Below are 17,288 nucleotides of genomic sequence, written 5' to 3'. Positions count from 1 at the left end.
TACAAAGCCAGTGTCATCCTAATACCAAAGCCACGAAAGGACATAAAAAAAGAAAGCTACAAATCAATATACTCAATGAACATAAATGCAAAAATCTTCAACTAAATATTAGCAAACCTAATCTACCAGCACATCAAAGAGATCATTCACCAAGATCAAGTGGGCTTCATCCCAGGGATGCAAGTATGGTTCAATATACACAAGTCAATAAATGTGATTTGCTATATAAACAGAATTAGAAACAAAAACCATATGATCATCTTAATAGATGCAGAAAAAGCATTCAATAAAACCCAGCATCCCTTTATGATAAAAAACCTCCAACAAACTAGGCACAGAAGAAACATACCTCAAAATAGTAAGAGCCCTTTATGAGAAACCCACAGCCAACATCAAAATGAATGGAGATAAGTTTAAAGCATTCCCCCTAAGAACTGGAAAAAGACAATTATATCCACTTTCAACACGTCTATTCAACATAGTACTAGAAGTCCTAGCCAGAGTAATTAGGCATGAGAAAGAAATAAAGGGGATCCAAACTGAAAAAAGGAAGTCAAACTATCTCTTGTTTATAACTCTGGAATGGAAAACCCAATACTGCACATTCTCGCTTGTAAGTAGGAGCTAAGCTATGGGTACATAAAAGCATACAGAGTGGTACAATGGACACTGGAGACACAGAAACGGGGAGGTTGGCGGGGGTGAGGGAAGAAAAATTACCTATTGGGTATAATGTACACTATTCAAGTGATGAATGCACTAAAAGCCCAGACGTGACCATAGTACAATTCATCCATGTAATCAAAAACCACATATAACCATAAAGTTACTGAAATAATAAAATAAATTAAAATACTAAAAAAAACCCCACAAAATTACAAGTGAATAAAACACTTCTAAATGTTTAAAGGAGCTCATTTATTGGAATGCTGTAAGTTTTTCTACTGCAATTTTGGATAGGAAATAAAGTGATTTTTAAAGGAAACGAGAATAAAACAGCAAGAGCAATAACAAGGCCCTCACAAACTCAAGACCCAAGCTGCGTACATGATTTTCTGCTGAAGTAAAACCATATTAATTATTAGGTATTAAACAGTAATTAATACTTCATGACAGAAGTTGAGGGAGAAAGAGCTAAAAAGACTACTAAATAATCAAAAGCAGTTTTCTGAGTCAAATATGGAACCCTTCAAATGGTTTTTGAAAGCCTATAAGCCAACCTATAAATACCAAAACACTAGAACAGTGGAGGCAATCCTGTAACTAGTCATATAAAAAAAGTATTCCTTACCACAGCAATTACCAAAAAATCCTTTCATTAAAGGATTTCCTTAGATTCTTATACTCCAACTCAAAGAGAAACTGTATTCCTCTATATGACCAGCATATCCTAAAACTGCTTTCCTTAGTTTTATACCCTTAGAAATAGAGGAGGATCTTCTCTTTTAGCATAGACCTTAAAATCCAATCCTCTTATTTTATACTGAGCAAACTAGACAGACTATATTGCAGCTAGACTATATGACTTGCCAATCCTGGAGTCTCACAGCTAAGCAGGAATTTACCCATTTTACTATGTCTTTCTATAATGGGCCTTGGAGCCTTCTCAGGGCTATTTTGGTTTGTGGATAGCTATCTATATTTGTTTTTTTGTAGGGGAATGAAGACTGGTTATCTCCTACTCCACTATCTTGGTGACATCACCGCTACTGTGCCTTCTCTGGTTTAAATTTGTGTGTACTAACTCCCATGTCAGAAAAGAGAAATCTAGTAAATCAGTGAGATTATGAGGGACCTGGCATAGTGCCTAACACACTGTGGTTGGCACTTGAACTGGTACATACCAGTTTCCTAAGTCAATCTAATGAAGCAGCAACCTCTCTTCATCTCACTCCTAGTGGGTCTTAACCTTGACACTATCTCCCTGCTTTGAAGGACAATAAAACTGGGGCAGCAAATATATTTTAAAAATAAATAAATGCTGCTTAGTGAGATCACTTGGACAGATTCCTTGCCTAATTCTGAAAATTATTTACTAATAAATCTTTCCCTTATTGAAAATGTGTTTAAAAGAGTGTTTAGTTAAAGTAAATGACAAAACTTTACTTTGAAAACTTCTGCTGACTTTTTATTCCTGAAAAAATGGTACAAATTTACCTATACCTCTACAAAATAAGTTTGCAAAGCATGTCGAGCATTTGGTGCAGCACTTCTTCTGTTTCTTACCAGGTCCCGTTGATCCTCCTGTACCAGATCCATTTTGTGTACCAAGCAAAATATTTTGGCATCTGGAGAATTCTGCAGAATGGCCTCCAGGCATGATTGGTAATAGTGCATGTCCTTTTCCAGTTCGCGGCTCTCCACATCAAAGACATAAATCAGAACCTCCACATTTCGGAAGATGTTGTCCCGTTGGCTAGTGAAATAATTTTCCATGAAGGTGTCTTGCCTGATAGAAAAAATATATATATAGTAAGCAAATCCTCAATTCAATCACTCCTCCTTATAACCTATTTTTGTTGGCTTGATCAATGTGAAAGATAATCTTAAGGCTTCAATTTAAAGGGCAAATCATAACAAATAAGTCTGGCCTTACCTTCTCACCTCTTGAGCCACAACTTGAGCCAACAAAAGAAGTTTGCAGAGCATATCAACCATTTGGTGCAGCCCCTTTTCTGTTTCTTACCCGGTCTCATTGATTCTCCTGTACCAGATCCATTTCTCTGCCCCTCTCCTTATGTTCTAAACACACTGACTTTTTCTCAATTCCTCAAGTGGCACATGGTTTATCCACTATGTGGCCTTTACACATGCTGTTCACTCTGTCTCAGATGCTACCCCCCACCTCCTCATCTAGTTAACTCCTGCTTGTCTCTTTAGATTTCAGTTCAATCCATATTTCCTCACAGAAACTACCCATGGCCTCCTGACAGGTCAATCCACTAAGCATAGGTTCTTATATCAATACATTCCTCTTACTTCTAACATTTACCACAAGTTATTACACTTGTTTGTGAGTTTTTCATTAACACCATTCACTTCCCTAGACAGCAAGTTCCATGTCTGTTACTATCCTTCATTGTTTCCCAGCTTCTAATGGAGTGTTAAGTACTCAATGAAAATTTGCTGAATGAATAACTCAATAGTCAAATATTCTAAACTACATTAAAATGACTCCAATGGTAACTTTTTAACAGAATGTTGCTCTTTGCTCGTTAGGCTAAGTGCTGCTTTCCAGGAAGTTCTCAATTACCACTTGGCCGGCAGAAAACAGTAGCATCCGGTAGTAGGAGAAAAAAATCAGGAACCTAGGTTCTAGTCCTGTACTTTGCTATTAATTAGCTGTGTGAACTCAGCAGAATGATAATCTCCCTGGACCTCAGTTGCCTTATCTCTAAAAATGAAGATCATCACATCTTAGTGCCTAAAAGCAAGGGACTTGGGACTAATGTCTTAACACAGATTAGAAAATTAGAACCAATGATAATGAGGAAGGATTTGTATGGAGATATGTGTTAGGATGTTAAGTGATCCATCTGCTAGCAGGAATGGAGTCATTTTCTTAAAGAGTATTTAGCTATTGCATTATTCTTTCAACAAATATTCACTGAGCACCCACTCTATGGCTGGCTCTATGCTAAGAGCGAGATACACTGAGCTAACAATATCTATGTATTTTGTGAGGCACTCTGCTATGCAACTTTGTATAAATTATCTTACTTAATCATCAAAACAACCCTATGAGCTGGTACCATTGCCTTCACTACTGTACAGATGAAGAAACTGTGGCTCAGAGAGTTTAAATGATTTACCCAAGATAACACAGCTAACAGAGCTGAGGTACAAACCCCAATCTGACTCCAAAACCTATGCTCCTATCCACTGTGCAGTGCACACTGCTCCTTCAGCACAGAGATGTACCATAGCCAGCATACATCCACAGTGTGTGTACATTTGTCATGGAATATGTGGTGAATATTTTGCTCATAAGAGGAAGAGCTAACTCCTACTCTTCCAAAAAGTAGGTAACTTAGCTAGAGAATGTGTGCTCAGTGTCTGATCTACAGTATTGAGACTGCCTGGAGAAAATTATTGACGTATTATAACTAAGAACAAAGTAGTATGGTGTGACAGCTAAGAGCTCAGCACTGGTGTCAGGCTGCCTGAGACAGAAACCTAATTTATTCCTCCACGAAAGGGGATAATCTATCCCAAACTACAGATACCTAGATGGAGCTTGGATTAGCGCTATTTAAACATGTCACATACAGAGGGCATTTTCACAATTCCATAAAAGTCAGAGATGTTTATTGACTCAAGTGTCAATTTTAAAGTAATTTCTATCCAATCTATTACAAATGATAGTTACTCTAGGTGTATTCGCCATGCTGATATACTAGATGCCACGATTACTGACATCGGCTTCACAAACAAGTAAGCAGATGGTACTTACCCACCACAATCCCACAGGTTCAATACCAGGTTTCCCAGAAATCGAACATGAGAATGTTCTACATCAACTGGAAGACAAATATGACAAATCTAGTAATTATAACAGGTGAAGTGAAATTCAAAATAAGCGAAGCACTAACCCATGAAATTTAGAAGGACCAAAGTGGAGTGAAATGCTCAAAGCCACAACAAGAAGGTGATTTTCAGCTGAGTAGTGTGGTTTAGTGGCAAGGTAGGCACCTAAACTACCCTGGGCTATAGAACTGGCTCTCATATTAAGTCATTTCACTTTTTAGTAGTTTAATACTTAGAGCAGAAACAATCTCCAACTATAATACTGTTAAAATTTCAACATGTAATAGATATATACCATATAATCAGTCTTCCCTGTCCCACTTGCCCCCACCAACCTCACATACACACAAAAATTAAAAAAAAGTAACAAAAAACAAACATAAAACAATAACCAAATGAACTCCTGCTATTGATTTCCTTTCCAGTTAATGACCCTAACTTTTTCCCACTTTTGACTCCTCTATCCACATTCAATACATTGCTAATCCTTTGTAATCTCTCTCAAATCCATTCCTTATTTTATAACCTACCACAAACATTAAGGAAGCCCCTTATCATCTCAAGTCTACACTACTACAATAGCTCCATAACTCACCTCCCCACCAAAAAGCCTTACTCAATTTTACTTCATCCGACAGGCTACTGCCAGGCTCATCTTCTTAACACTACTTTGAACATGTCACTCCCCATTCAAAACACTTTCAATGGCTCCTCCATGCCTATGGGGAGGCATTCAAGGTCCTTCACAATTTGGCTTCCAATCTACCTATACATTCCCCAATGATCCACATTAATAAAGCCTTTCACTCCAGCCCAATTTGGTTTATTCACAGTCCTCCCAAACCCCACTGCCTCCCCAACCCCCAAAATACTTTACACCAGGGGTCGCAAACTTGCTAACAGGGGCCAGGCCAGTAACCGTACATGAGCAAAGTTGGCCACATATGGAGTGTAAACATCTACCCAATGAGATAGTAGAGTGAGCAGCAGTTACTCAGCTCTGGTTCATTTGCCATGCAGGAATGGGGACTCTGGGTTACCAGATCTTTAAGTTTTTCAGCAGTAGTGGGAAATCCATATTTTTATGAAAACTTTTACATGTTGATAACTAATTCCCATTTTTAGAAAACATCACATGGGCCAAACAAAACACATCTACAGGCCTTATCCAGGATATAGGCTGCCTGTTTGCGACCTCTGAGTTACACTTCCCTCCCCTCTATTCTTCACCTACTCTGTTCATCTGCCTGGAAATCCCTCCCCATCTTTCTTTCAAAATATATTCATCTTTTAAGAGCCAGCCTAAATCCCACCTCCTCTAAAAGCCCTGCCTAGCTACCCCTACTTACCATCATCTCTCCCTCTGAATTCATTCAAACACTCATTAAGCATCTACTCTCTGCCAGGCACTAAAAACCCCAAGGAGTAATAATGAAAGATTTTATCCTGAAAATTTATCAAAGTCTAGGAATTATCATCTATACAATTTGTGATAATCAATCACACAGTGATATCTCTCCTATGACTATCTCAAAGCTGTTGCTTAAATTGACTGCTATCTAACTTTTGTGCAATTTTATCTTCTTATAAACTACATCACAGGCAGCAGAGCATTATTTTAAAAAGCACAGGCTTTGGAATCGAACAAATCTTCATTCAAATATCAGCTCTACCTCTCTGTGTGACCTTGGGCAAGTCACTTAAGCTCTGGGTATTAGTTTCCTCTTCTATTAAAAAAGAAAGCGGGGGGGCGGGGCATAGCACTGACCTCACAGGATTACTATGAGGATTCAATGAATTATCATACATAAAGTGCCTGGCACATAGTAGGTGCTCAAACTACTTCCCTTCTCCCCTTTACTTCCCCCTCCTTGGAAAAGGAATCATATCTTACATGTCTTTGTATTTCCAACAGAGTCTACGAGAGAGTAGGTGCTCAAACTGCTATTAATTTGAAGACTATGTATACGGTCTAGTACTAAAAAAAAATGGAAAGAAGTGCTACTGAGAAAGGGAAAGACAATAACAAAAGAAGTGACAGGAGTCAGTGACTGTTTAGACATGGGGCACATGGGATAGAAATCAGGTTTCTACTCCCATATCATAGAAATTATTCTCATCAAGTGACCAATGGCCCCATAACCAAATCTAGTGGACTTTTTAGTCCTTGTCTTACTTTCTGCAGCATGACACTGTTGACTACTCTCTTCTCAAAAAATTCTCTTCTCTTGGTCTCTGATATCATACCTACAACTTCTCTGGCAGATCCTCCCTTACAATTCCTATTCTTCTTTCTGTCCCTTAAATGTTGGAGCTCTTCAGGACTCCATCCTTGGCCACCTTCCCCAAGGCAAGCTAGTCTATTCTTATTATTTTATTTGCCATTTGGACACTGACGACTCAGAAACAGGTATCTCTAGGACAGATTTCTCTACCTTTCTGACATATATTACAAATCTCCATTTGAATGAACCACAAGTATCCAAAACTCAACGTATCCAAGTATATGTAACTCATCATCTCCCCTTTCTTCCTACAAAATCTATTCCTCTTTCAGTCTTATCTTAGTGAATTCAACCAGTTGCCTAAGCCAAAACCTCAGTTTCAACCTTCAGTCCACTTTTTTCCTCATCATTCTCCCCAAATCTACCAGAAAGTCCGGCTGACTCTATCTCTTAAATAGATCTCAAATCCATTTGCTTCTCACCATATCCACTATCATCACCCTAGCCCAAATCAAGCCCCCATCATCTCTCACCTGGTCTATTAAAATAGTTTCCTAACTTACCAACCTGTTTCTAGCCTTGCCTCCCTCCAATCTATCCTCCATATTACAGATAGAGTGATCTCTCTCCAAAATGCAGATTTTTATTCTTCTTTAAACAGAAAAAAACCATGTCTCTCCGCATATGCACGATTGTATACACCCAGAAAAGAAAGGGCCAGAAGGATAACCTCAAAACTACTAATTGTGGTTGTCCCTAGGAAGCAGGCCTGAGAGTGAGGGAGAAAAGAGGCTTTTTACACGTCTGTAATGTTTGAATTTTTCACAAGTACTACTTTTGTAATTAAAACTGAAAATTAAAAATAATAAAATATAAATCAGCTCATTTTGCTTTTCTTTTTTTTTAACATTTTCCTTAATCCCTGGGACCTGTAAAATATCGCTCTTCTGTTTAAAACTCTCTTTACCCTCAGTTCCTACTATCTAACTTGGCTTACAAGACATTTTATGATCTAACCACCCACTTCCTGCTTCCCTCTTTAGTCTCATGTCTTCCATATATGGATCTCTAGCTCTCCTAGTCTTCCTACCCTATTATCACAAGAACAACTAAAAAGAACCAAGAACAGAGCTTTGGGGAATGACACACACTTACGGGGCAGAAAGAAGAAAATACTATGATAAAGATTTTTTTTTAAAGAGGGATGGGATGATTAAAGATAATGGAAGAAAACCAGGGTAATAGAGCATTAAATAAAAGCCAAGGGAACAGAGAATTTTGAGAAGGTAGGAAATCTTGGAGCCGTCAACAGTGTTTGAGACTAAAATACTTCATAATCATTTTTATTGACAAGTTTACTGTTCCAACAAATACATTTTAGCAGCCCCCTAATAAGTTAATAATATCACCATCATGTATTCTTACTTCAAATTTCAAAACACAGTAGGCTCTAAGTTTAACAAAATAAAACTGGACTATTTTCAGCAATAAGAAACTAGAAAAACACTAAAACATTAAAATCAATGCAATATTTTAAAAGTACTCTTACTACTTTTAAAGAAAATCAGCAACTACATAAAGAGGACTATCAAGTAAAAAGCAATGCACTATATATGCATTTTGAACTTGTCTATAAGTTTAGCAATAGAACGCAGGTATTTCTTTAGCAATGACAAACTAGCTCATGATGATATCCTAAAGCCTTAAGACCAACATAATATTTTAAAGTATACTTTCACTACCTGTAAGGAGATACAGTGATTACTAACAAAGTATTAGTAATAAAGGTCCTGCTTGAGATATTCTTAAGGGCAAGAGCTCTGTCCCGTTCTCTGTGCCCGCTACATAAAAAGTTTCAGAAAAGTACTTGCTGAATAAATGGTTTGCCTTAATGTATGGGGTTCATATAATTTGCAAAATTCTGTTCACAATAAGGCTGCTAGGTTATGTCAAAACTATTTCAAGCAGTTTGAATAACTCTGAAATGCTGGTTGCAAGACTGTTCTCTGGATTCAGGGTAATAAGTCAACTCTGATCAGCTATATAAAAACAGCAACAGCAATTGGACTAGAAAAAGATGCTTCAACAAAAGTGTTCAGAATTTAAAACAGAAATAAAAATAAGTCTGCCGGGAATTGTTAGCAGAGGGTAAGCTAGATAGAATGTGGCATAAGGAATAAAGGAAGAGCATAGATTGACATTCCAGCTCTGATACTTCCTAGCTGAGTAATATTAACTTCTAAGTTGTACCTCCTTCTTTATTCTCTATAAAAATGAAGTTAACATGAGAACTAAAGTAAATAAAACAGTAAACAAAAGTCTGGCAAATAACAGTTGTTCAATAACCATTAGCTTCCTCTAATCTACTGAAATCATAAGGGTAATTAGGCCCAGATATTTAACTTGAAAGAAAAAAAAAAGTTTTAATCTATCAAATCAAGCAGAGAGAAGTTTGGACAGGTAGACATTCCAGAGGCCAGAGCTACAGATGTCAATTATAGAGGCATGACAGGCCATAGGACACTATCCTGACCAAAACTTTTGATCAATGACTTAGATGAAAACTAGATGAGATATTCATCAAATGTACAAACTCCATGGAGTTACGAAAGATAGCTAATGTATCAGATATTAGAGTTAGGAAAGATAGCTAATATATCAGATAAGAGAATAAGTAGCTAAAATGAAAATAGGATCCAATCCCTTTTTTTATGGATGAGGAAAAAGGGATTGGACTTGTTCTGGATTTCACAGTTAACAAACAAAGGGTACAGGAACATATCATGGGCTAAAACAAAACTAAATGATTTAATAGAAGTAAGCATTTATTCTTTGGTTCAAAATATTAACTGCACAAGAGCTAGAAGGGTATGTGTTTTAATAACAATATATCTGAAAGGGAATTTGAACTATTTGAAAGAGTTTTTTAGTAAGTCTCCTCATAACGAAAGTTACTCCAAAAAAGGAGGATACATGTTAGACTGTGCTAACAGCAATGTAATGTCCTGAATAAGAGATGTGATAGGCCCACTCTGCCCTGATCAGACTCCACCTGCATCTAACTCTCAATACCATAAGAAAAATGTAAACAAGTTTGAACAAGTCCCCAAAAATGTTTCAAAATATGTCAAATGAGAAATAGATGGAAGAGCTGGACATTTTTAACTTAAGGAAGACATGATTTGTGAGGCAAGATGGCCGGGCATGGTGGCTCATACCTGCAGTCCCAGTACTTTGGGAGGCCGAGGCAGGCGGATCACCTGAGGTCAGGAGTTCGAGACCAGTTTGGCCAACATGGTCAAACTCCATCTCTACTAAAAATTAAAAAAATTAGCTGGATGTGGTGGTACACACCTGTAGTCCCAGCTACTTGGGAGGCTGAGCCAGGAGAATCCCTTGAACCAGGAGGTGAAGGCTGCAGTGAGCTGAGATCATGCCACTGCACTCCAGCCTGGATGACAGAGCAAGACTCCGTCTCCAAAAAGAAAAAAAAAAGATTTGTGAGGCAAGAGATCGCTAGGACAAACTGAGACACTGACTATCCTCAAATATTTGTAGAGGCTTAAGAGAACAGAAAGAGAACAAGCTAACAGAAAAAAAAAAAGAAATAGGCCAGGCACGGTGGCTCACACCTGTAATCCCAGCACTTTGAGAAGCCGAGGCGGGCAGATCACTTGAGGTCAGGAGTTAGAGATCAGCCTGGCCAACATGGTGAAACCTCATCTCTGGTAAAAATACAAAAATTAGCTGGGCGTCGTTGTGGTTGCCTGTAATTCCAGCTACTCGTGAGGCTGAGGCACAAGAATCACTTGAACCCAGGAGATAAGACTGCACCACTGCACTCCAAAATGGGCAACAGAGCGCAAGACTCCATCTCAAAAAATACATATATATACATTCAAGAAACAGCTTTCTAGTCAACAAAGCTGCCCCAATTATGAGAGTCTACACTTACACTCCAAGCACGATAATAACAGAAATGAGGTTTCCTTCTCCTTTATTTCCTAGGGTCTGAAACATACTGTGTTTTTAAAATGTTGTTCTTGAAACTTAAGGAACTGTGTAGAGTAGTGGGTGGCCTTTCCCTAAAAATCAAGGACCAAGCAGAATCCAGAAATGCTTGAATGCTGCAGAATGAAATGGCAGTACAACCCAGAGACAGAAGGGCTCTCCCAGGATCCTACATTCACTGTCCATGGCAGCCCAATTAGTATATACTAACACTCAAACTATAAAAGGCAACAACATATTCCCTAAGTCAGAACCAAAACTCTAATGAGATCATCTATGTGTATCCAGGAAAAGAAGTAGCAGAGTACAGATCAAGTTAACTTCTTTCCTTCCCACCACCGTAATTTACCTTTCAACGAAGACAAGGTGTAACTACTGCTTTAAAAAATCTTAGGATATTTTACTGTTATGCTTGTTAATACCTATGGATTTCCCTTTGTATAGGAGTTAAAAACACTCTCCCCACAAGACAAACAAACAATGCTTGTTTAAGAAATAGCAGGATAAACAAAAAGTTGGACAAGGGCAATCCACTTCATAAACAACCTAGAAAGAAAAGAACCTCCCCCAAGACAGCAAGCAGTAGTAACTGGAATTAGGCCACACCTCTTTGAAAACGAATGCAAAAAGGGTAAACATGCTCCATAACAAATCCCCCAACCTCTCTGCATCCCCAAGGTACTGAAACCAAGTGTGTTATGCAGATTATTAATAGTTAAGATCACCTGACTTTACAATAAGATAAAACATCTTACTTGTTGCGCCAAGGCGACGTGTGTCTCTGGCAATATAATTTGCAAAGATAATAGACCTCATGCTGGTCTTACCAGACCCACTTTTACCCATCAACAGCACCTAAGGACAAAGTAGGGAAAAGGAAAGGAAAAAAGTTAGCAATCTAGAGCAAATCAAGTCTAAAGGGATCTATTTCTCTCCTGGATTTGATATTTTCCTGAACTGACAGTACCAACAACCTGGTGCGCATACTCACAACTAACTAAACTCTTCCCAACGAAGGGTGAATGCAGAGATACTTAGAATTCCAGGAGCCAGGTACTTACCTGTCACAGGACACACATCCTTTAGGTGACAGAATTACACTGAATTTATGCTATTAAGATGCACCATTAATATGTTCAGAAACAGGTTAGAAAAATACCAAGTTTAGAGGAAACTAAACCCTGTTCTATTATAACCCAATGTTTTGTTAACTGAATTACCTAGCAGAGGATTGCAACATAACTGAAAGTTCTTCCTCCTGCTCAAGGTCAATCTTTCCACCTCTGCCTTTGATCTCATCCCTTCCACTTATCTCTATGCTCTTATTCCATTTATTACTGTCCCTCCTTTTTCTTTTCAAAAGCTTCCCATGGCCTGCAGGATGAAGTCCTTAGACTACATATAAGACCCTCCTTGATCTAGTCTATTTACTTCTCATCCCTCATCTCCTGTCCCTCCTGGCCTGAAACTTTTAGCTTACAGCCACACTTAATTGAACTGCTGGTAGTCCCTCTGATTGCTCCCAGCCGTCTGGGAGGTCCTGCATCTGTGCCATTGTTTCACGCAGTACTCTCTGCCAGTAAACTATCCATTCTCTTTTCTTCCTTCAGCTAAATTGCAGTTATCCTTCAAGACTTGGTTCAGTAATCATTTTTGGAAGAAGATATTCTGAGTCTAATGCTCTAGGCTGACTTAAGTGTCTTACCTCTGTCCTCCCATGGCACTGTTATTTCATTGCAAAGACTATAATGCATTGCAGTTACTTATTTTGGGGGGTCTGTCCTTCTCTCTCAGAAGACTCTGTGCTCTGGAAGGGGAGAGAAAGTCCCCTCATACCTCCAGTGCCTAACATACAACAGATGCTCAAAGTATGTACATCAAAAGAACAAGTAAGTTATCAAAACAAATATAGAAAGCAAGAGAGTATCTGACAGTGAGAACTGTCCAAGGGAAAGGGTAGCCTCATGAAGGTAAGCAGCCTTCCTGTCAATGTCAGCATGTCACACAGAGAGCACTTGTCAATGATGTTGTATACTCTCGTACTAAAAGGGAATTTAGTAAAGTGACTTTTGAGAGTCCTTTCAAATCTAGAATTTATGAAATATAGTTCCAATTACCTTGCTTTCCTTTTCGTTCTTTCTTTTTTATTTTATTTTTTTTTGAGACCAAGTCTCGCTCTATCATCCAGGCTGGAGAGCTGTGGCATGATCTCAGCTCACTGCAACCTCCGCCTCCCGGGTTCAAGTGATTCTCATGCCTCAGCCACCCCACCTGAGCCCCCCACCTCAGCCATCCCATGCCTGGGATTACAGGCATGCACCATCATGTCCGGCTATTTTTCTTTTTTGGTATATTTAGTACAGACAGGGTTTTGCCATGTTGGCCTGGCTGATCTTGAACTCCTGGCCTCAAGTGATGCACCTGCCTCAGCCTCCCACAGTGCTGGGATTACAGGCATGAGCCACCGTGCCCAGCCTTAACTTGCTTTTCAAATGAAGGGAACCTATGTTCTACCTTCAATCCCAAGATATTTTATACAAATTTCTAATTACTAATATAAGAAGTATTGATGAAAATATACTACACTCAGACTTGATTTAATCTAAAAATGTAGCTATATAACTTTATCTCACTAAGGAAATGCCACTGCTGAGCCAGTCTAAAGTTGCTACAAAAAGTTTGCTTTTGTACTTTAAAATTTTAATTGAAAAACAATAACTCTTTATATTTAGGAGGTACAATGCAATGTTTGATATATGTATACAATGCAGAATGATTAAATCAAGCTAATTTTTGTTCTTAATCATGTAGAAATTTCTGTATTTTTAGGCATTCTCAATGAAAGCAACTTCAGACAGGCTCATCAAGAACATTCTCTTAGCAAACTGTAGTTACAGAACTGAATTATTAGATGAAGCTAAGGCTAAATATGGTACATTTCCTTCGGTTATTAATTTATACAGTGTACCTCTTTCAATTGCCTATGAAAGACTTACCAAGGCTAATCATGTTAGGTACTGATCTAAGTGTTCTACAGGCATTTACTAATTTAAACGTCACAACAATCTTACGATACAGTTAATATTATTACTACCATTTTACAAATGAGGAAACTGAAGCCCCAAAAGGTTAAGAAATTAGCTTGAGCTGCACTCTTACCAATTCTGCCTAAACCCCAACGTAGGGCACAGTACTATGAGAGCACAAAGGAAGGTGTGTCCAATTCTATCTGAAGAACTCAATAAGACCTTATAGTGGTAACACTTGAGTTAGGTTAAAAATAAATGTGCAGACAGAGGCCTGTATGGTGTGTGTATATGGCTTACACAAAGTGCAAATTAATTTGTAAATCTGGAGAACAATAAATTCTGTAGGGCTGTGATAGGGTGCATAAGTGTGGCACAGGGTTTGGTCAGGAACAGATTTTAAAGGGCCATGAAATCATTTGGATTTTATTCCATGGGCTTAAAGAAGTTACTAAAGGTTCTTAAGTATGTAGATGACTCAGTCGGATTTTCATATTAGAAAAATTAAATCTGATAGCATACAAGGAGAAGAGAGTCAGACAGACCACACAGAAGGCTCCTGCAATAGTCCAGAAAAGATGGTGTATATATGTCACAAAGTTCCTGAATATCAACTTCTTACCTTTACCTTCATGGTTTTGACGTATCTAACACGTCTTACCTTTTTCTTCATGGCTGTATTTGGTAGCACCCACCTGCAGATATAAACCAAAAAACAGTTTCCATGATCCAATTCCCTTAGAAATTGAAATTAATGAAGTATAAATAAACATGGAGGTACAAAAGAGCATGTTTAGTACAACGTCTGAGTACAGCTGTGTGTGTGGGACCTCAGATGAATAGAGGCCCCATTTTCCTAAATTATAAAACTGTGTGTATACTCTCTATCTCCTAATTAGAAGTTCAAGAGAGAACTCCTAGGAAGATTTATTTAGGAATACAAATGAGCCATTAAAATTCAAGATTCAATTTTTCATCATCTTAATCAAAGCAACACAGCTGCTTTAATCAAACAATATCTTCTATTTCTAAAAAAACAGAATATATTGATATCCTCTACTTGAGGACTGAGTATTGAATATCTTCTATGTATAAAAAACATTCAGCCTCCTAATTTTAAAATCTGGAAGTATCTTTTTAGTCCTTCAGCTGTCCTTCCAAGCCCTATTTCACTCATCACAGACACAAGGTAGATGTAAGTCTCAAATTCAGGTCCAAATTGGCACAGAAAACACCCTCAAGCTCTGACCTGGAAATGCAAATCTTCTTTCTAGTCTTTCCATCCCCAACCTGGTAACAGCAAATCTCCTTTACTGATAATTCAAAGCAACTCATAACTGCTTTAATTAGAACACTCCTCCAGCACCACCACCAGGAATATCAGCCCCTTCCCAAGGGTTGTTTCTGATCAGTTAGCACCAATTCGCTTTCCAGTTTATCCTGTCGTCCAAAGCATAATACCAATCAACATTACTGGTAAATCAAAGCAATTTATCATGGGGCGGGGTGGGGAGAAGTGTTCTAATTCACAATACTCTCTTCAATTTGAACACCCCCACTTCCAGGTTTGACAAATACCCTTCACCCACCCAAGCGATCCTTCCGGTTCCCCTAGTGGTGGATCCATTCTCGGCCCCAGATTTTCTTTCTCCGTCGTTTTCTCAGAGTCAGATTCTTCCATTGCGCAACAAGTCCTTTCCAGTCCCTTCTAAATCTTCAGTACTCTTCAGGGTTTGTTGTTGTTGTTTGTTTTCTTTTTCACCCCTCAACCGCCTATTCTCATCGCCTATGGCCCTCAGGCTTGCTCTATTCTTGCCTCCGCCTTTGTCCACTGGGGGGCCGCTTTCCCCACGGTTACCTTTATCTCCCGAACCTGGCCTCAAGGCACGGCCGAGCTGGCTAGCTTTAAGGCCAAGTGATTCCGTGGTACAAAGTAAGAGTTGGAGAATGACAGGAAAAGAGAGGTGGGTTAGGGGTTCGTCCCGAGTTTGGGCCTCAGGCCCCCAAGGTCTGGAAACCCAAAGGTAACTTCACCCGCAAAGAGGTGAGGACCGCGAAGGCGGAGGTGGCAGAAAGAGCTGACCCATGCCGTAGGCACTAAGCGGAGAACGCCTCAGCTGGCTCGTGGCTTCCGAGCCCGGCCGCTCGGAGAGTCAGCCGGCGGGGGCAGTAGTTACGACCTAACCACCCGCCCGTCAGGAACCCAGGTATCTCACCGCAGCCACCCGACTGCAGGCCAGGATCACGTGGGCATCTGCCTTAACCCGGAGTCTGTCACGTGACTGCCGCTACCAAAGGGACGGGTGGGCTGGGAAGAATACCATAGAGACAGCTCCAGGAAAGCCAGAGTGCCGTCTGTCATCATCACGTGGCCTTGGCTCAGGCTCCGCGCCTCGGGCGGGGTAGGGCGCTGGGAGCCTTCAGCCTCTCTAATGTGGGTGGGCCTGGCCCCACCCATCCGCTATGGAGAATTAAAGGAGCCGGTTGCAATTTCAGTGCCTCTGAGCTTCTCTTTTTTACTGCTGGTTACCGGTAATGGTTTTTGACTGGGAAGACCGAGCATTGTCTTTGCCTTCCTGCTTTTTATTGTTAATTCTTGCAATCGAGTTTGTAATTAAATGATTAATACATCCAAAGCGCTTAGAACTGTGTCTTCCACATAGCAAATACTGTATAAATTATCGTTATTGCTGAAACCAGGGATTCATCAGGAATTTTAACACACACATTCATCTTCCCACTTGTTTAAAACAGGAAGTGAAGGAAGTACCATAGTAAGAAGTCAATAAATAAAGTCTAGGGCTGGGAGTGGTGGGTCATGCCTTTAATCCCAGCACTTTGGGAGGCTGGGGAGGGAGGATCACTTGAGGCCAGGAGTTCAAGACCAACCTGGCCAACATAGCGAGACCCCATCTATAAATAAGTGAAGTCTAGAATTGAGAACAGAAAGACTACTGGTAGGGATATGCACACCAGGAAAAATGCCCAGAGGGGTTCAAAGATGTTCCTTCTGGAGAATGGGGTAGGGGATAGGACGTGATATGTCAGGGGACTATTATTTTTTCTCTGAAGCCCTTCTGTGCTATATATATTTCTATAATGTATAAATGATATATAATAATAAGATTAATATGACATTTAATTATATTTAATATAATCAACTAATAAATATGTTATAAATATGTTATTTTAAATAAATGTGTAGCTTAATTATATTATTTATAATTAATATATGATATACTACATGTATTATTTACACGTAAGTGTGTACATATATTACTTTGATAAGAAAAAAAGGGAAGGAAGGAAGAGAAACTGCAGGAAACAGAGTACCATTATTGAAACTGCCTTTGCAAAAACTGTAACTGAGGAAATTATGACAGTGAAAGAGATCAGACCTCACCGACTCCATCTTACATCTAACCTTTAAGGTGTCCTTGTTCATTCCTGGGCGTAGGCCGAACTAACCTTGGGAAGGAATTTAGTTTATAGTTTAACT

The 17,288-nt window shown here is 39.1% G+C and overlaps 1 protein-coding gene across 2 annotated transcripts in view; it reads right to left on the bottom strand.

Annotated features, from left to right (window-relative positions):
- Positions 1-16,201, bottom strand: part of RRAGB (Ras related GTP binding B) — a 38,858-nt gene extending 22,657 nt beyond the window's left edge. The window contains exons 1-6 of one of the 2 annotated variants that reach the window (XM_003807436.5): positions 15,379-16,201; positions 14,451-14,484; positions 11,519-11,618; positions 6,422-6,505; positions 4,454-4,520; positions 2,227-2,449 (exon numbers count right to left, since the gene is read on the bottom strand). In XM_003807436.5, coding sequence (XP_003807484.1) covers positions 2,227-2,449; positions 4,454-4,520; positions 6,422-6,505; positions 11,519-11,618; positions 14,451-14,484; positions 15,379-15,470 — 600 coding nt within the window. In that variant the 5' untranslated portion in view covers positions 15,471-16,201. The remainder of the gene's footprint in view (positions 1-2,226; positions 2,450-4,453; positions 4,521-6,421; positions 6,506-11,518; positions 11,619-14,450; positions 14,485-15,378) is intronic. The other variant, XM_003807435.6, reaches the window with a different exon arrangement.
- Between the last annotated feature and the right edge of the window lie 1,087 nt (positions 16,202-17,288).

This window comes from Pan paniscus, chromosome X (assembly GCF_029289425.2).
Source record: "Pan paniscus chromosome X, NHGRI_mPanPan1-v2.0_pri, whole genome shotgun sequence".
NCBI classification, from domain to species: Eukaryota; Metazoa; Chordata; class Mammalia; order Primates; family Hominidae; genus Pan; species Pan paniscus.
The sequence above is the reverse complement of the archived record's forward strand: the minus strand, read 5'-3'. Positions and strand labels throughout refer to the sequence as shown.